Source organism: Thunnus maccoyii, chromosome 6, assembly GCF_910596095.1.
Source record: "Thunnus maccoyii chromosome 6, fThuMac1.1, whole genome shotgun sequence".
Classification (NCBI taxonomy): Eukaryota; Metazoa; Chordata; class Actinopteri; order Scombriformes; family Scombridae; genus Thunnus; species Thunnus maccoyii.
The window spans coordinates 33,581,085-33,600,602 of NC_056538.1; the positions used below are offsets into that span (position 1 = coordinate 33,581,085).

Consider the following 19,518-nt stretch of genomic DNA (forward strand, 5'->3'; position numbering starts at 1 on the left):
AGCTGCATCTCAAATTAATCTTTAGGTTCCCAGCTTTCAGATGATGTATCACCACATCATGTGACAGATACTGTTGACCTGCTAAAGATCGTCTGTCCCCACATACAAAAAGACAAAAATGGGTCAATGGTAGGAGGAGGGAGTGGAAGAGGTAATAAAGTTAAACCTGTAAACTGGACAGATGGAAACTGAAGAGATGGACTACAATATATATGTATATTTCTTTCCTTTGAACGTATGAGGTAAATAAAGTATTACAGGTGGTTTTAGTGGCTTTAAGAAGTCTGAAATCTGCTGCTAACAAACAGAGTTGGAGGTGAAACTCTGTCAATAATGATGTATGTTCAGCAGTGGTTCGGCCCTTTGCAGAGTTCATCGACCCCGAACACAAAACGACCTCAGAGGATCAGATCAGCTTCACATCACAGAAACAAACAGCAGGACAGAAGAACGACGAGCGACTACAACCTAAAACAACTTCACTTCAGCCTCCGAATCTGACTGACGGTAAGAAGACTGATGTATTTGGATGAAGTTATGATCAGGATGTGATGTTCTCACATGATCTCACATGTCTTATGTTATTTTCATGGATTCATTTTTGTCCTTTTGTTCAACCTAAAACTGTAAAGACACAGAATTTGTTTCAAAACACTGTTTATTTCCAGTTTCTGTGTTTTAAAAAAAGACAAGACTGACCACATGTAACAGGAAGTAGTTATAATGTGAACACGGTGGAGGTCAGCGGGGGCAGATGGGAGGAGTAACGACACAAGTTCAGTGACCAAAAGATTTGATTTTAATGATTGAACTCGACCGAAACCTGAAGCAAACAGTGCAGGAGACCTACAGTATCTCCGGTAACATCTAATCATTGTTACAGACTGTCTGGCATCTAATAATTGTGTTTATTTACACACAAACCTGGGGAGGAACTTGATTTGGTTTACAATTTGGTAATTCAGTCTATCCTTAAACTAAGCTCCTTTACACCTGATGAGAAAATGTCTTGGTCTCATCTTAAAGACAAAACGTGCAGAGTGATATCTGTTATTAAAAGGTGTCACTCATATCGACCTTCACACACATTAAAGCAGGTAGTACAATGTTTGGTTTTGACACATCTGGACTGTTGTCCGGCGATATGTTCAGTCCAGAAGAACTTTAACCTTCTTCTGGAGAAGATATGTTTCCTTTTCTCTACAATAATCTTTACAGAGAATAAACACCGTTACAAAACTAGATAAATGACGATGAATAAGATCTCTCTTCCACAATGTGAACGCTTTAAAGAAAACCGCTGAGTACAGGTCGACCAATCAGTGGAATCATTTACCATCATTTATTAGAAAATTACAGTAGCCCTGAGGTGCCAAAAGCAACATTTCACAAAACAACATTTTGTTGTGTTTTCTGTTTTGTTATTGTGTTTTGCACTTCAGAGCCACCATAGAAATCCCTGAATAAGATCACCTTAAAAAAAAACAAAAAAACAGACAAGTCAAATGAGCCAAAGACCAATTTAAGGTGATTCTGACTGATTCTGGCTTTATTTAGTTTGTAGGGAAGTTTATTGTCGGCACACTATGACCAGTAGAGGACGTCACCTCCGGTATCACACTTCGACTGCTTTTAGCGCTGTCACATGTTACTAACAAAACAACGTCACACCTGGTCACATGATCATGACGATATATAAAACTATATTACAAGAGGGATAAAACATGGACTGGCAGGGAAAAGGAGAGAAATAATGAACTGTTTGGCTTTCTATAGCAAAGAGAGCTGATGTGACATTTTACATTATCAGTAGTAATCGATATGTGTATATTTTGTCTTCTTTCTTTTTGTTTTTTTGTAGTCGTCTTTCCATCCGTCAATATTTTTATTTTTTATAATTCTGTTGATCTTGTCTTGAGTTTTTAGGAGAGCTCTTCAGCTTTTAAACTCATGTTTAGCTGAGTACACGGAGGTAAATGTGTGTTTATGTGAATATCTTTGTGTGCAAATCAAATCATCTTTTTAACGTGCAAACAAATGAATAAGAAAAACAGAAATAAAATACTCTGACAGCAAACACCGCTGGCTGTGAGCACAGCTGTTTCCTCCAGTATTCATGGTTTTTTTTAGGACAGAATTCCCTCCTTTTGTTTCCTCGCACACTATTTTTGTTCTCAGCTACAAAAAGCTTTATATATTTTTCATAAATGCAGAAGTATTTACACCTGGAAACACGCTGATGTGGAAAATCACTAGAGATCTGTTTTAAAATCCACCAAACAAGTTGAAAGGTCATTTCCTTCCAACTTTATTTAAAAATGGAACAAGTGAATAGAGTAGACAACTAATGATAAGAAATAAAATAAATAGTTGACAAAACATCAAATATTTGATTCAATGAGATGTCCCTGTTGGTTTGGTGTGTTTGGCTGTTGGTGTTTCCAGGTGTTTCCAGGTGTTTCCAGGTGTGTGTGTGTGCAGAGCAGCATGACGGTGGGTCTGCAGGTTGTGGGTCTGGTTCTGGGCGTGGTGTCCTGGTGTCTGCAGTCCAGCTGTACGTCCTCTCAGATGTGGAAGGTGAGGAGTCAGGTGGAGTCGGTCACCAGCAGTCAGTGGCAGTTTGAAGGTCTGTGGATGAGCTGCGCCGCCACATCACTGGGATCGCTCCAGTGCAGCAAGTTCAAGACGGTGCTGGGACTGCCGGGTGAGGACTCACTGCACGCTTTATACAACACACACACACACACACACACACACACAGGACATGTGTACGGTTTAGTTTTTATTCTACACATATAAAGTTAAATTAATGCAAAATAACTCTTAGAGCAGCAGATAGTGTTGGAATTAAATGCATCTTTGAGAAGATTACTGGATTTATTAATTGACAGTGGTGGAAGAAGTGTTCAGATCTTTTACTTATGTGAGTAAAAGTAAATCTGAGGGGTGGTGAGATGATTAATGGGAGAGGAAAGAAGAAAAAACAAAGTTCTGATACACAAATCTGTTTTCAATTTTTGGACTTTTTCTCTAATCTTTGATTTTTGCTGAAATATTGGATCATTTGAACATTTATTGAAATGAAAGCATGTGAGAAGTTTAGAGGGAAAAATCACTATTTGGTGGAGCTGTTAACAACTCATAGACATGTGAAATGTGACCCCGACTACACACTGCTTTTTGTAAGACGTCAAAAGCCAAAAAGGTTGGAAACCACTGGTTTCATCTTTAACAATGTGTTGTATTTTAAAAGCTTGTTATATTATCCATTGTGTCAAATCTTCATCTGAAAAGTAACTAAAGCTGTCAAATAAATGTAGTGGAGTAGAAAGTACAATATTTCCCTCTGAAATGTAGAAAGTAGCATCACATGGAAATACTCAAGTAAAGTACAAGTACCTCAAAACTGTACTGAAGTACAGTACTTTATGAAATGTTAATTGACTTTATTCAGATTTAATATATTAGAATCCATCAATTGTTTAAAAAGTTGGAGTGAAAGTTAACAAAGTCACTCCTTAATTTAAGGTTTTTCTCACCTATTAAAACCCAGCTGAATATATTCCAGTTCATAGTGGGGGTGTTTGACTCTTCTGTCATCAGCACTGAAAGACATTTTTTCAACATCTAAAAACTTTATTCAAACTTCTCTAACATCTCGAGCTCCACTTGTGTTTGACATCCTGGTCTGTGGTGGTCCCAGCTCACCTGCAGGTCTGCCGGGCTCTGATGATCCTGTCCCTGCTGGTCGGTCTGGCTTCCATCATTGTCTCCGTGCTTGGACTCAAGTGCACCAAGATCGGAAGAACCTCGGAGCACACCAAAGACCAGATCGCCCTGAGCGGAGGAATCCTGTTCATCCTGTCCGGTACGCTTCAGGACTCACAGCACCTGCTTCAAATGTTACTGAGGAAACCTGTCCACATATATATACGTCATCTGAACTGCACCATTGCTCCGAGTCACAGTTACTATGGCCGCTAGATGGCAGCTGTCACTCAAACTAACTATAGGTGGTTTTGGGGCGACTGACATTTACGATTTTTGGGTCTTACTGTAGTTTAGTGAAGCAGGTTTGAATTGGAGTGCTGTCTGTTTTCCTCCACAGGGACAGAAGATCATTCAGTGAGTCTGTACAAGCATGATGAGGCATTTGCAGTGTTGTCATGTGTGCAAACTGATGTTTCAGGCTAGATGCTTCATCAGTATCTGAGCTCCAGACTGCAGACAGGTGTGAGTGTGAGATGTGTTGCTGTTTGCTCCCTCAGGTTTGTTCACTCTGACTGCAGTGTCCTGGTACGCTGCCCGAGTCATCCATGACTTCTACGACCCGCTGAACGGAGGAGTCCGGTCAGTCCCACGCACAAACATGATGATGATGATGATGATGATGATGGTGAAGGTGATGATGGTGATGATGATGGTGGTGGTGTGGTTTTCTTTTTGCAGGTTCGAGCTGGGCACTGGTCTGTATCTGGGCTGGGGAGCTTCCTGTCTGGCCATCCTGGGGGGCTCGATGCTCTGCTGCTCCTGCAGGAGGAGCTCCCCCGCCCCCCCTGCACGGTAAACCCACAACACCTGCGGCATGTAGTACCACAGTCTGTCCACATGGGGCGCTGTCAGTCATCTGAAGTGATGCCGACAATGTCTGGTGTTACGCATCATGACCACACAGAATTTTTTATTTTTATTCACTTTTGCACAGATCCAGACACAGCTTAAAATCCAGATAACAAGTAAAACAGAGGAGATGTTCAGAAGCTACAGGCTGATACAACAGAACTCCCCTCAACTTAAGAAAACAAACAAACAAACACTAAACTAATTAAAGCTGCAAGCAGTGTTGAACGGGCGATGAGATGAAATAAGCAACCAAAGGGACAGAGAGAGAGAAGCTGTATCTGACTCACGTTATCTGATGTTTTCTTCTTTCTATCATGTTGATGAAGTATTCATGTCATAACATCCATTTTTGGCTGTTGGTCATCTTGTTTGTTAGTTAACAGAACTTTGTGGATGTGGCTTAACCAGTCTGATATCATTAGCAACAATGACAAACAAGCTAACTCTCCTGGTTGTTTCTCCGGTTGCTTCTCTCTCCAGCCGCTCCCTGGCGGTGTCCTGCTGCTGCTGCGCTGCACAGTCCAGATCTTTTCTCCCATATGCTTAACAACAGTCCTTAACAGTCCTTCCACGGATGTATAAAGAGTCCTTCAGGCTGCTACAGCAAGCCAGCTGTTGCATTGGCTAACGCAAGGAGCTAGCCACTGCTGCTATTCTGCCTTACAGTGGAGAGAATTGAAGATGAATTCTGGAAACTATCATTGGACCAACTCGATGTCAATATTGCATTCTGGTTGTTGATTGGTTAGGGAGACCATCCTCCCTTGGGGCGTCATTTTACGTGTCTCTTCCAAAGAAGAGAGAAAAAATATGTTGTAAATAATACTGAGATTCGGTAATGGTTTATTTCAACCAAATATTGTTTTTCATATTTTGATCTCCCTCTTGCCTCTCAAAAAATAGAGAAAGATATTAAAAAAACAATTACATCTGATTGACAAGAGCCGTGACACTGTTTACATAAAAGTTGGTAAACTCTTCAAGTAAAGGCGTGGACTGCCCGTCCACCTCAAGGTGTAATTATCAGTCTTTACAGCTTGAGCACCTCCACCCTCTCTCTCCCTCTCAGTTGGAGAGGAGAATGTTAAAGTACACTTCTTGTGTGATCTCCTCATGAATCCCATTACTTTGGCCAAATCTTACATTAAAAATCTTTTTTTTTGTAGGAAATTTTGTTGTGAATCCATTGATACAGGTTTGAAAGTGGTCAGACTTATAGTTTAGATGTCAGAAGCCTATGTTTGACACAAAGGTCATGCCTCCCCATTGCTTTATATTGTAAGGGTGATGTGGCACAGCAACTTTCGAGGCTTATAAAATCCAAACCATTCAAGTTATTACATAGTTTTTTTCAGCACAGTGTCATAAGTCATGTATCAAAGTTTGAAGTCGATACCATTAACGCCGTCAGAGGAGATAGCGTTTGTTCAGAGGCCAAAATTGAGGCAGGTCTTATTTTGAAACGCTAATTGCGAACATCCTGTTGGATTTAGGTCAAGAGCGTCAGCAAATGATTTGATGAGACGAATAATTGAGTTTCGGTTTGATCTCTCTACAATATTCCTACAGGCCGTGGCGGCCATTTTAGTTACATAGGTGGCGCTAGAGAGCACATTTTGGCACTTTGGGGGTTAATTCTTTATCAAATGTTTCACCAGACTTGATGTGCGTGCCAAATTTGGTGAGTTTTTGAGCATGTTTAGGGGGTCAAATTTAGGTCTGATGTCCCGTAATAATAAAGAAAGAAACAAAAACATGAAAGGGCATGTTAATGCCCTTTGGGCTCAGGCCCTAATAAATACAACAGGATTGCAATAAGGAGAGATCAATAGAGAGTGCATAAGAATGTTTACTGAGGTTGACAACAGAGAAGGACTTTGGCAATTAGACCTTGTTGATGTGATGGATCTTTGAGACGGGAGATGTACGGATGTATCTGACAAGTTCACATTTCGAGTAAAGAATGAAGTGAAATCCTACAACTGTAGTTTGTTTCATGGTTTGTTGACGTAGCCTCCCAAACCACCAGAAGTCGACCATGATGCAACTTCTAGAAGCTGACCAATCCGAACAGAGTGGGCTCATCGGGAGGTGGGCCTTAAAGAGACAGGAGCTAAAATGGCCTGTTTCAGAGAGAGGCTAAAGTGAGGGGCTGCATAAAGGACCTGTATAAGATAAATAAGGAGGTTTTAACTGGAAATCATGCAAGGATATTCCAGTAGAGCCCCAGAATATAAATATAGAGCTGGAAATGTGCAAAATATGTCCTCTTTAAACTCTCACTAGAGTTTAAACCTCACCGCTGGAAGGAGGGGTCTTCATGGGTCCAAAGTTTTGAACATTGTCTGAAACAGATCCATGAAAAACCCATCTGAAGCCAACGTGCATAATATATAAAGAGGTGTGAAGTGTGAAGAGATATTTCAGACGCTGCTGGTTCCTGCAGTAAAAGTCTAAGTTATTCTTCTCATAGACGATGTTAGTGACTCACAGTTCTCTGATCAACATGAAACTCTTCTGGTCTAATCATCAGAACTAAAGATGAACAACTGTGTCAGAAAGTATCCTTAGTAAAAAGTAAATGCTACAAACCTGTGGACATAAAAACTGAAGGAGAGAAGTCACCTATGACTCCTAATGTGCATGTCAGAAAGAAACATCCAATCATAGAGCTTCAGATTCTGTTACAGTAACTGTTTTTGATTTGATTGTAGCTTGCTGGGGGTCATATTTCTACCTGTGAGACAGGTGTGATTGTATTTGGGTGTAAATCAGATATTTGATTGTACTGAGTTTCTCTCTGCAGGCAGTTTTCATACAACTACTCAAGCAGTCGAGGACAGAGCATCTACAGAGCAGCTCCGGCTTCAGACAACAGCAGCTCCAAAGCCTACGTCTAAACCTCCCGAACACCTGCACAAGTTACTGCTGATACACAGAAGACTGAACTCAGCATTATCTGACTCAGAATTGTGTTGGATTTTTAGGAATCTTATGGATTTTCTACCAAAAACATTTTTTTTAAAAAACATAAAATTTAGAGTGTGCTGATGAGTTTTTTAAACTAAAGAAATTTCATTATGAGGGGGGCTCATTCTTTGATTTATGCCTAATTATTTTGTATTAATGGTGTCATTATCTAGTAAGGACATCTAGTACTTACCTGAGGATTATCTGTATGTGAAGAGTTTCATTTTGTTGTAAATAAAATGTTCCCTGAATCTGTGTGAGTGTTCAATACCAATGTCCGGCCAGTAGATGTCACTACTTATGATGTAATTTTCACAAGGTGGTCGTCTTTAATATTAATTCATATTTTTACTTCTAAAACTGCAACAAATTAAAGTTGTATTTGATTTATATGAACTCACAGAGTCGCTGAAGTAAAATACAATAGAACAAAATCAACAACACTAATGTGAGTTCAGACTGAAAGTGAAGCAAAGTTTCCTTTCACCTCATTTTACACAGTCAAGTGCAAATTTGAACCCATTCGACACCACTTACATCTTCGCATTGGTTTCATATGGAATTGTAAATTTCTAAAATTTGCTTCACTTTCAGTCAGTAACACCAGTGTTTACAACAGCGATTCCAGAAAGTCAGATATCTGTTTTCCTGATGTTTCTTCTTATAGAGAGTTATTCAGTCGTCACATATCAAACTCACAGTTTACACTAGTAGACATAAAACTTGAACTACAGGTACAGTCACATTCTTTGATGTGCATGCAGGTGAGCATTTGGCTTATCATTACTGACCTGACAAGGTATCAAAATTGGATGATGTTATCAAGAGGAATTATAAGAGCACTGCTTAGCCACATTTCCTCTTTCACTTCTCATGAAGTGAACAACTTGTTGAGAGGTGAAAGTGAGAAGTTTCTAGCACATGCAGATGGCACATTTGCTACATGTGTATCCTATGCGGATGTGTAAAGCATGAATTGACCTTAAGTATGAAGTTACTGCTAGCAACTGAGTAACTTAGCATAAAGACTGGAAACAGGTGGAAACAGCTGGCCTGGCTCCGTCTAAAGAACCTCTAAAACTCACTAAGTAACACGTCATATCTTGTCTGTACAAAAACTGAAGTGCGAACACGAAAATTTGCAGCTGCTCAGAGAAATAATGCAGCAAATGACCTCCCATAAAAAGGCAAATTTTCATGTTTACAGATTACTGACACCACTAAAAATAGGAGAATTTGAGAGGTGATTTAGAGGTCTGGACCCAGGATTATTTAGGCCAAAACAAAATAAGAGAGAGAGAAGGTGTGTTTTTAAATGTAAAGCCACTGTAGATATAGTGTTTGAAACTTCTTTCATTGAATAAGTAGTCAAATACAAGCTGGTCGACCTTTATGGGAATGCTGATGTAACACTGCAGGAGTTTAATCTTAGGGGTGGGACATGGGCACCGCAACCCTCTGCCTTTGGTTCCTTTTCCGGCCAATGTTCCAGGAAATACCCCTCCCTCGTCGCTCGTCATCCCTTATCACCAGATTCTGCCCCAGGTGTATGAAAAGGAGCGCACCTAAACTTCACTGGCCTGGTGGGTTGGTCAAATTGCTATGATTGGCTGGATGGCCATTCAATAATCTAACATGACCAACAGGTTTTCATGTATTCAGTTTCGTGTTATCTACCTCTGGTGTGTGGATAGGGCCAGGTAACTTTCAAAAGTAAGTGCATGCTATCTGTCCTAGTACAGTTCATCAGGATCAACATGCCACAACTGCTTACAGTTTCCTCTGAGGTGAAGCGTTTTGGAAGAAACATGAACCAGCAGCGTTTGTTTGAGCTCTGGTTCTGTCTGCTGTCCGTGTGTTTCCTGGTCTGGCGCGGTCAGGCCCAGGTCCCTGAGCCAGCACAGTGCCTCGTCTCTGGGATCTACAACCTGACCCAACCGAAGGTGGAGGGTGAGGATGAGGGGAAGTGCTGGAGGGATTGCGATGCAGAGCCCGACTGCCACATGGCATTGATAGTCATACCACTCCGTGACAAAAAGCAGTGCCTGCTGGTCAACTGTCTGAACCAGACCAGATACTCGTACACCCGACATCCCAGCACAGAGATCAGGGTTTACCCCAAGAGCACCATTGACGACGGTAGGATGGATTCATATTTTCTGCTTTATTCTGCTCAGGGCTGCACCAAAAAACTGACTTAACAAATCATCTGTCAGAGTCAAACTTTAGTCTCTTATTATTTAGAGAGCCAGCCACAGGCAGGTGTGTGTCTTTCTTTGGTTTTTGGGACTCTTTATGTTCTTTTGGTTTCCTGTGTTGCACTTCTGTTCAGCGCTTTTGGTCATTTGATTTTGCTCTTTCACGTTATCTGAGTTGTTTCTTGGAAAAACTATTTGATTATTGGTTTGCTTGTAGTTCTGTGTTCCTAGGTTCATTTATTCAGAAACAGTTTAGGTTTATGCTGGGTTGTTGAGTGGTGTAGGGGTGACTGGGTACCAAAGTTCAGAAAACAACTTTTGGTCAATCTGCTTTCTTGTTTAAAGTGGTGAGGAAGTGGAATTCCATACCCACGAATATCCTCCTAAGACCTGGCAATTCATTTTTGTCCTCTGTGGGGAACATGGCACTGAGGCCTATTTTAAATACCATGCATGTAGCCTGTTTGAGTCCCAATGTACTGTGAAGAGTACATCCTGGGCTTTCCAGTGATGTAACACAAAAGGGGGTGTGGCCACCAGGTCACATTGTCTGCCACTGAAAAATGGCGGGAATCACAGCAAGCACCTTCTATGGTTGTAAGGGAGGTAAATGATCAAATTTATACAAATATCACATTTGTATTGTTGATAATGCTTTTGTTTTTTATGTATGAAAGCCTTAACTATATTATTACTAAGATTTCAGAGGTGTATGTTAATTTTAAGCCTTTTAAAATACACTTTTTAGTCCGTGTCCTTTGTAGGGGACTGGGACTTGCTTCAGCCATTTTGCATATTTAAGGAAACAGAGCACTGAGTGAGGCAGAAAGGATTCTTATGACAATCATTGAGGGAGAGTCGGACATTGAGCTGTCAGGAGATGAGGAGGAAGGTCGCCAGGCAGTAGAACAGGATATTGAAAGCTCAGAGGAGGACTCATCAGCTGATGAGGAGAGAGAAAATGATGATACCCAACGGCCATTTTGGATCAAAAGTGACAAATAAGCTAGGGCTCTGAAGTTTAGTCAGTTCATTAATACAGGGTCAAGGGAGGGAAAACAGGCTATTTATCTTGTACACACGCATGCACACAGACACATTTATATTGGTTTTATATTGTTTTAAATGAGAAAGAGTGTAATAGAAATGGATATCAAATGAGATCTTACCAATACCAAACCGATGGCTTTGAATGTATTTTTTGCTTCAAAGGAGACCTGATGTCCCCTACAAGGAACATGTGATAAAAAATAAAAAAATAATATTTTTGAGAAATATGAGAAATCTTTGTGACATGTTTCTTACGTCTCAATTACTTGAATGATGCAAAAGACATCAAAATATAAAAGCCTTTTTTCTTCCAGGTCTCAGGATGATATTAGAGACTCTGAAAGCTTTGCAGGGGTTTAAAACTAGCCTCAAGCTTTGGCTAAGTTAGCACAAAAGTATCACCACCAATGATTACCTTGTATTTATTGTATTTGTCATGCTGATTATATTTATTATTGTATACTGATGGCTTCTTATGTTTTGTGTTGTTTTATGTAGTGTAACTGTTGTTCTGTGGTTGTTTTTTGTCTAACTGCCTAGGGACAACACATGTAAATTAGCTACTAGCTAACTCTGGTGCAATTACTTTTAATTGTGCACTGTCCCTGTAAAAATAAACAATAATTTAAAAAAAGAAGCTATCTCACATACTGTCAAACAGACTTCTATGAAATATTTGAATATATTTTGAAAATTCAGGACCTGAATTTTTGAGAACATCCTCCTTCAATGTTTCTGACAGAGATGAAACTTACCTGCTATTAAATATCTCTGTTCCACAGATCAAAGATACTATTTAATGACAGATGCATATGGACGAGCTGATGAGACGCGTAAGTACAAAGCTGCTTTCATTCACATATTAACATTATAAACCAGCTGGTACTTGTTGCCTTTCCAGCTTTTCCTGAAGGACCAAAAACTTATTTGTACCTAAAAGTACAAATTGAGAATTGTGCACACAACTTAACAGAACATCATGTCAATCAATATTTTAACATGTTTAAGGGATGTCAAAGATATCACAAACAAGCAAATCCCAAAGTGCATCCATGGATCAAAACTATACTGCTATAAATACAAACAGCTTGCTGAGACTGGATTGACCACGTATCTGGTCTGAGATACGTGGATATACTTCAGATTTTTCCCATTAAACAAAATTATTACCTATAATATTAAATATCGTTTTATGTTTTGTACTATTATTGTGCGCAAATTATTTTTTCTCTCAATACACCTGCTGAGCTCAGTATATACCGTCCTGTATGAAATGATGAAAAAATGTCTTCTGGGCAGAATTGACCTTTAGTTAAAACCCTCCCCAAACTTTCGTAGCATACTAACAATAACAAGTCACAGCAGGTGTGTCAGTGTTTCTATTTGTGGTGTACAAGAGAGATAACTGCAAAGGGTTTAGTGTCATTGTGTCCAAGTTTTTCCAAAAACAAAAAATGTAAGGAATGGATTAAAACAGTGTTTATCTTCTGTAACATTAGCAGCTGATGCTAGCATGTTCAGCTAATGAGCTAACTGCCTACAGTAGTAACCCAGTGTTACTTCCAAGTCCAAGGAGAACATCGTTAGTCATCTACATTAGTTTGTGTGGTTATGGGTTACATAAAAAGGGCCCATTCTGGACTTGAACATCCACTGTGTGAAAGCCGGTCCTGGCTGGATGCTATCAGAGTTCAGGCTAACGTTAACAGCTGTCATTCACTGAATTTAAACTCCAGCAGGACACATTGACAGTGAGCTGGAGACGGCTAACACGTGATGCTAATGTTCACTTAATTACCAAGCTAACTACAGCTAACTGTTGACTGTTGTCATTTCAGTAAAATCATCGATTGTTAGCTAGAAATTAGGCTGCTTTTGTTTACTTACGTCTAAAATCAAGGACACAGTGTTTGTAAAATTACTATACATTTGATGCTAAACTCACCACTGTTAATGTGGTGTATATGTGCTGTGTGACAACTGGAAGGGTTAGCAACAGTAATTACAGCCAATGGGCAATTACATTTCCCCCCAAACTGACTTTATGAATGCATATCTGCAAATGAATGTAAGCCAAAAGAGAAAAGCTTGCTTAGTTAATTAGGCATGAGAAAATAACTGATGTCATGTCTCCTCCCACCAGTTCATTGTTCAGAGTTCATGAATTGTAGCAGCTGCCAGTCGGGGATTCTCAGATTCTTCTACAACAGGACCAGTTACAGGTGTGAGCGCTTCCACGCTGGCTGTGGGTCCAATAGAAACTCGTTTGAAACCCAGGAAGGTTGTGAAGCCCTCTGCAATAAAAAGTGTAAGAAACCTCTTAAATATTTCCACATGGCACATCATCAGATAGATCTGAGCGTCATGCAGTTAACTGATTTCAGTGCGAGTTTTAGTTCAAAATAATTGAAACTTGACAAGAGTCGAATTCAATTAAAGGATAACGTTAACGTTTAGGGGAAATAATTGTCTTTCTTTTCTGAGTGAGATGAGAGGATCAATATCATCTCCTGTCTGTGTGTTAATGCTCTGTCAATGTAAATGGTATGGACAGTAGGAGAGATTGGACGATGAGTTTGATGTATGTGGGTTAAAATTAATAATTATATTATATCCATTTAGTTTGGGTTTATTTACCTTGCATGAAAGACTTTGGCTGACATGAGGCATCCATGTCTGTGTGCTTTTTCAGACACTTCAGTATTTTTTATCTGTAGTCGGAAATATCAGAGCTTTCAGAAAAATTGCAGTTTCCTGTTAACGTTAATTACAAGTCAGAAACTGGTCACTACAGTGACTCCCATTTGACATGAATGTGGCGTAAGTACGAAGTTGGAGTAAGGACATGAGTGGCTTAGTTTAGCATAAAGACTAGGGGGAGGGGAAACTGCTAGCCTGGCTCAGTCCAAAGTTCAAAATTAACTAAAGCTCAATAATTGTGTTGTATGTTGTTTGTTTAAAGGATAATTCTGGCTACTAACACAGTAACAAGTATTGTGTGTGTACAGCAACAGTGCGAGTACAGCAGCTTCATCAGGAACAGGAGATTGGACCAAAACACGTAACCTGCTGGTAAGACAAGACAAAGCTGTCTTAAAATATCAAAGATGATGATGTTGCCTATCATTTGACAAGCAGTCTCTCTGTGACCACAACACTGAACATAACAACACAGAAGTCCACAGTTAATGTTAGCTAACGTTAGCCGAGCCTGACAAGACGCTGATGTCAACCATTCACCAGACACCGCACCACCGCTGTTTTGATGTCAAATGATAGTCAATATCATCATCTTTCATATCTTAATACAGCTTCGTCTTGTCTTATCTGCAGATTACTTGTTTTGGTCCAACCTTCCGTTACTGATGAAGCTGCTGTAGACGCTGCTGCCGCCTCCACCATTGCTGTTTATGTTGAGAAGCTTAGCTTAGATGTTCCGGACAGCTACACTCCTGCTAGATATTGAAATTTGGAACCGAATAATAAGGCATTTTTTGATACTCAATAGTCAGTGCCATAAAAGTATCAAAGTTCGGTACCCAGCCCCACATGTGACTCCATCAAGGAGAGAAACTGCAGCCCTTTCTGTCTGCTAATGAATTTATTTCTTCCATCCTTCTCCTGCATCAGTTCGTTGTTATCGGCCCATGCAGTATGGAGCAGGCAGCTCAAACATTTCCATGTTCTTCTACAACATGAAGAGCCAGAGCTGTGAGAGATTTAACTTCAACGGCTACGGGTCCAACGGGAACATCTTTCAGACTGAGGAAGAGTGTGAGAACCTCTGTGGTGACATTAAAGGTAAGTCCACCTTAAATTATTACTTTTACCTTGTAGTAATAATCACATAGATTCTTGTTGGTGTATTACTTTAACCAGATTGGTTCGGGGGCGACTTCACTGTATTTATTTATCATATGCTTGCAATTCAAGCTTTTTCTTACATAAATGGACACTTTTGCATTTTTATAAATACTCAACATTATTACTGATTATCTGACAGCCAAGTATAAAAACAACGAATTAATTAATTAATTAATAGTTAATTTATATCCTTTTTACTCAGAATGAGAAGGTAACAGCTTTTGTAACAGACCTTTGTATCTAACATTAGAATTTTAATGTGTTAGCAAAGTGTGGAAAAAACAGTAAGCTCCAACTTAACGCTAACATTAAACATTAGTCAGCTAATTTAGCGAATTAGCAAAAATGCAAGCTCTTGCAAATACTGTGAGGATTTCTTGAATTTGTGTTAATTATTGCAATATATACAAATGTACAAGTTTGACCCATCTTTACATTTGAAAGCAGTAAAAACAAGCTAAAGGCATCTCTTTTAGTCTGACTTTTCCTAAAGTGAACCAGAATATACAAATGTATGAATTTTTTAATCTTTGTGCAGCTGATACAAATTTTTCTACAAACAAATGTGCAAATTTGATGCATATTTATTCAAAAATCGCCATTAAAACATGTATTCTGCTTTGTGCTAAACATAGCACAAAAAATAAGGAAATTTGTGTTTGGTAGATTATTTCTTTGTTGTTACAATGATTCTTGCGTGTTCCTTACAAATGCGGCACCATTTTAAAGGGAAACAAACAGGTTTTCCAACGGTATAAGATTTATTGCCAAGAAGCATCGTTACAACAAAGAAATAATCTACCAAACACAAATTTCCTTACTTTTTGTGCTATGTTTATATACCGTGCACATCAATGTTACCGGACATTATCTTTACTTGTATTTCATTAACTGTACAATACTAATTGATATCATTCACTTTTAAAACCAGCTACTACAACAAGCCGACCTGCTGTGACTACAGGTAATAAACTTGTTTCCTGCATTGTCTTTATTCTATAACTATCTCATCAACTCTGAAATTAACAATTAACATTATTAACTCTTTAAAAGATAGTACAGTCAGACACTACTTATCTTGTTTTCGCATTAACTGTAAAAGATTAACAAACATTTTTCATATTTCAACATTTTTTAGCAGGTATTTCACCTCCTGTAACCAGCATCACTGCAGGTATTATATTTACTATGTTTGCACTTCACTTCCATGTTCACCATTCTTTATATACAATTTACAAATTTGTATTTCTTGGTATTCATTATTGACTGATTTGGCAGACTTTACTAATGTGACTCTAAACTTTCCTCAGTATCTTTGTATATATATGTGTGTGTGTGTGTGTGTGTAAGCATGAATTTACATTTTTATATGATTACCTGCTGATATTTGCTTCTTTCTTTAATAACTGAAATCATTCATTTTAATTTAAACCAGCTGCTACAATGAGTAACTATTTATGAACTATATGAATAACTATTTAATTAATTCTACAATGCAAATTAACATTTTTAACTCTTTAACAGACACTACAGCTGTTGTTCCTACAGAGAAAACAGGTAATTATATTTACTGAACATTATTTATTTACTGAACATTACTTGCATTTCATCATCTGGTCAAAATTAAGTAATACAATTAATTTTATAAACCAGCTACTACAACCAGACGACCTGCTGTGACTAAAGGTAATAAAAGTGTTTCCTGCATTGTCTTCATTTTATAACTATCTCATCAACTCTGAAATTACAATTATAATTAACGTTACAGAGAAGAAAAGTAATTATATTTACTGAACATTATCTTTACTTGTATTTCATCAACTGGTCAATGCTAATTAATAATAATTAATTTTTAAAACCAGCTACTACAACCAGACAACCTACTGTGAAAACTGAAGACAAGGACGGTAATTATATTTACTGAACATTATTTAATATTATATTATAATATACATAATATTACTTGTATTTGCATTCATTAAAATAACATACAATATAATATTAAAATATTATTAAACATTGTTCATTTTTAGCAGGTATTCGTCCTCCTGTAATCAGTGTAATTACAGATATGATCTTTACTATCTTTACACTTCACTTAAATTTTTATCTTTCTTTATATACAATTTAAAAATCATTATTCCTGAGGATCAAGGTTAGAGGCTAAAAGTATGTGGATACGTCATACATATAGTGTGTCACACGAGTCTCACATACATGCAGCACTATAAATTATGATTTTGATTTAAATGATGTAAAGTATCATTATTAAATCATTAATACAAGAAGGATGGAAACAAGGATGACAATTGATCAAACAAAGTGATATTTATTATTTCCACCTCAAATGGAAAGAGCCCTGACTGTTCATTGTCTTTCATAGATCACACTGCCTGATCTTCATCTTCTTCCTCTCTTTCAGGTTTCTTCTTTGTTGTGGTGGTTATTCTGGCAGTTATTCTGGTCAGTTGCCAGATGTATTGCAACCACAAGCATCCATCTTCTGGCAGGTAAAGTTGAAAGGTCGATACATAACGGACCTGTACTGATATGTATCATATCCAGGAAGTATTAGCAGCCATGTGATCGCAAACAAAAGCCCTCACCTTCTCCAGCATATTCTGCTTATTTTATGTTACCAAACTAACTGCCAGTGATCAAACTGGAAGCATTACAACATTAAATTCAATTCTCACCTGAGAACTGTGTGAAACTGTTTTGTTGTTAGACCCTGCAGGTGACTGACATTTTCCCCTCTGGGCTACCATACCGTAGCTGTAACTGTTTCTGAGACCGTTCAGTATATATAAACCTGTATACTAGACTTGACTACTGAGACCGTTCATTACGTATAGTCAGTATATTAGACTCGACTCCACTGCTGAGACTGATACCAGCTCGTACAGACTCGCTGCCCCCAACACATCCTGTACATGCTGATCTAATCCTGTTCATGTACCAGAGTCAGACACAGTTTGTTAGCATGTTAGCTTGTTAGCCTGTGGATACTTGACTGTCAGAGGAGATACTCTCTGCTGCAGTTTGGTAGATACAATAGTTAAGACTACTTTAGTGCCTGTTAATAATTGTTTTGTTTTATTCTCTGCAGGTCATTTCTTATTTTGTCAGGATACAAATATGAGTCACTGTTTTTCTTTATTTACTGTAAAAAAAAAAAAAAAAAAAAAAAAAAAAATCTAGTATGTTAAAATTTAGCATACAGCCTAATAATTTGAGAGGATATTGAAGCATAAATGTATTTACTACCACTTAATACATACACATCTGGTTAGAGTGTCCTGTATTATAGTGGCCTAACAGGTGTGCAACACCCTGTACTAGAAAACTTAAAATACTCAATATATTTAGAAGCCCGTCCTCAGGTGTACTAAGACACCTCAACCTTTTAGCATTAGCAGTATTAACCCCTCGTGTCCACTGGATTCAGTCGCTCATGTTCTGGTTTGCAACATCTCCATTACAGTTAAAGTTTCCTCTGGAAAAGTTTCAGAAACACCTTATACCTTATGTCTTTACTTGACCGGTTTCAAGGGAACAGTTCAACATTTTGGGAGAGGACATTAGGGGTAATATCTGGCCTTAACATAAATAAAAATAAACAAAATCACAGATGTGTTGCAGTGTTTTATATCTTTACTCAAATAATCCTGTATTTTTATTTCTTTCTCTCCAGCTACAGAAGAGTCGGGGTGAAGGCAGCAGAAAAAATAATGAAAAAGTCACCAGTATGAAAAAAAAAACATGTAAAATTAAACGTGGACCTAAGTAAATAGGGAAACAAATGTGGAAACAAATTTGTCATTACATAAAACAAACAAATGCATGCAAATCGAATATTTATTTAATATGATTGTGGCAACATTTACATTTATTTAATGTACATGTAAATATCCCCCCATGTCCCTTTTGGACCACCATACTGATGGCTTTTTTCATGCAACTTCTTTATTTTGTAAGAAAGTACCATTCTTTGAATAAAAAACATTCAAGTAAAAGCAAAGTGACGGGTTCATTTTTCTTAAAAACTACAAACATGTACACAAAATTGCCAAAAATGTTTCTTCAACCTCTGAAATGAAGGCATTAATGGAAGAAGGTACAAGTGCTGTAAAGGACAATACTTCAGTAAGTCAAAAAGTTAACTTTTAGTACAAAGAAAAGCTTTTTGCTTGTGGTTCAAACAGACAGGAAACAGTTGGATGTTTGATGTTTAATACATGAAAACTCTGTCAGAAAGCACAGCTTCACATTTCATATGATGGAGGCACTGGTGAACTCAAAATCTGTCATCACATTTTATTGGAGGGTAATCTTACACAAGTTACACCCTGTGAGACAGATTTCAACTCTGACATAGTGTATGAAGAGGAAAGAGGCGTTTATGTACAAGAAAAATACATGAAAATGCATTTCTGGCACAAATTCAGCCTGTAACAAATATCTGAGAAATGAAAGAACATCACAGAAAAGACTTTTTTACTTTGATGGACACTTTAACAAACTCAGATTTACCCAGATTTAGGAGACGTTGCAGTGCAGATGTGCTGCAGCCTCAATCTGCATCAACTGATTTAATAAAACCGTTTGCACATTACAGGTTTAAGCTCAGGTTTGGTTTCTTTGTGTTTATTGAGTCCATATTTCAGTGTTGTTAGTTACAAAATAAAAAATAATAATGGGCCTTCAGACCAATGGAATGGCACTGTGAGTGATGTCTGGAATGAGGGGAACTAAGGACGTTTCCATGGATGACCATGGCAGGTTTCTGCCAGCAAGTACATTCTGCACCTGC

General features: G+C 38.2%; 2 protein-coding genes across 4 annotated transcripts; both read left to right on the plus strand.

Moving 5' to 3' along the window:
• The first annotated feature begins 38 nt into the window (after window positions 1-38).
• Window positions 39-7,645, plus strand: LOC121898898 (claudin-1-like). Of its 3 annotated transcripts, none has more exons than XM_042414408.1 (5): window positions 39-507; window positions 2,446-2,704; window positions 3,704-3,868; window positions 4,269-4,563; window positions 7,430-7,645. In XM_042414408.1, the coding sequence occupies exons 2-5, from the start codon at window positions 2,488-2,490 to the stop codon at window positions 7,521-7,523; spliced, it is 771 nt and encodes a 256-aa protein (XP_042270342.1). In that variant the 5' UTR covers window positions 39-507; window positions 2,446-2,487; the 3' UTR covers window positions 7,524-7,645. The 3 variants fall into 3 exon arrangements, with proteins under 3 accessions (XP_042270342.1, XP_042270341.1, XP_042270343.1); XM_042414409.1 differs by lacking the exon at window positions 39-507 and having other exon boundaries at window positions 587-2,704; window positions 4,269-4,350; window positions 4,450-4,563; XM_042414407.1 differs by lacking the exon at window positions 39-507 and having other exon boundaries at window positions 582-2,704.
• A 1,597-nt stretch (window positions 7,646-9,242) lies between these two features.
• On the plus strand, window positions 9,243-18,731 carry LOC121899151 (WAP, Kazal, immunoglobulin, Kunitz and NTR domain-containing protein 2-like). The gene is made up of 11 exons (XM_042414784.1): window positions 9,243-9,732; window positions 11,624-11,674; window positions 12,985-13,149; window positions 14,472-14,642; window positions 15,637-15,669; window positions 15,844-15,879; window positions 16,230-16,262; window positions 16,359-16,391; window positions 16,568-16,612; window positions 17,128-17,215; window positions 18,400-18,731. The coding sequence occupies exons 1-11, from the start codon at window positions 9,315-9,317 to the stop codon at window positions 18,455-18,457; spliced, it is 1,131 nt and encodes a 376-aa protein (XP_042270718.1). The 5' UTR covers window positions 9,243-9,314; the 3' UTR covers window positions 18,458-18,731.
• Window positions 18,732-19,518: the final 787 nt, after the last annotated feature.

Coding starts and splice junctions, on each gene's coding strand:
- LOC121898898 (XM_042414407.1), top strand. CDS start 2,398: ATGAGATGTCCCTGTTGGTTTGGTGTGTTTGGCTGTTGGTGTTTCCAG. Junction 2,705..3,703: donor GACGGTGCTGGGACTGCCGG/GTGAGGACTCAC, acceptor TGGTGGTCCCAG/CTCACCTGCAGGTCTGCCGG. Junction 3,869..4,268: donor AATCCTGTTCATCCTGTCCG/GTACGCTTCAGG, acceptor TTGCTCCCTCAG/GTTTGTTCACTCTGACTGCA.
- LOC121899151 (XM_042414784.1), top strand. CDS start 9,315: ATGCTATCTGTCCTAGTACAGTTCATCAGGATCAACATGCCACAACTG. Junction 16,263..16,358: donor TGTTCCTACAGAGAAAACAG/GTAATTATATTT, acceptor TTTATAAACCAG/CTACTACAACCAGACGACCT. Junction 17,216..18,399: donor AAGCATCCATCTTCTGGCAG/GTAAAGTTGAAA, acceptor CTTTCTCTCCAG/CTACAGAAGAGTCGGGGTGA.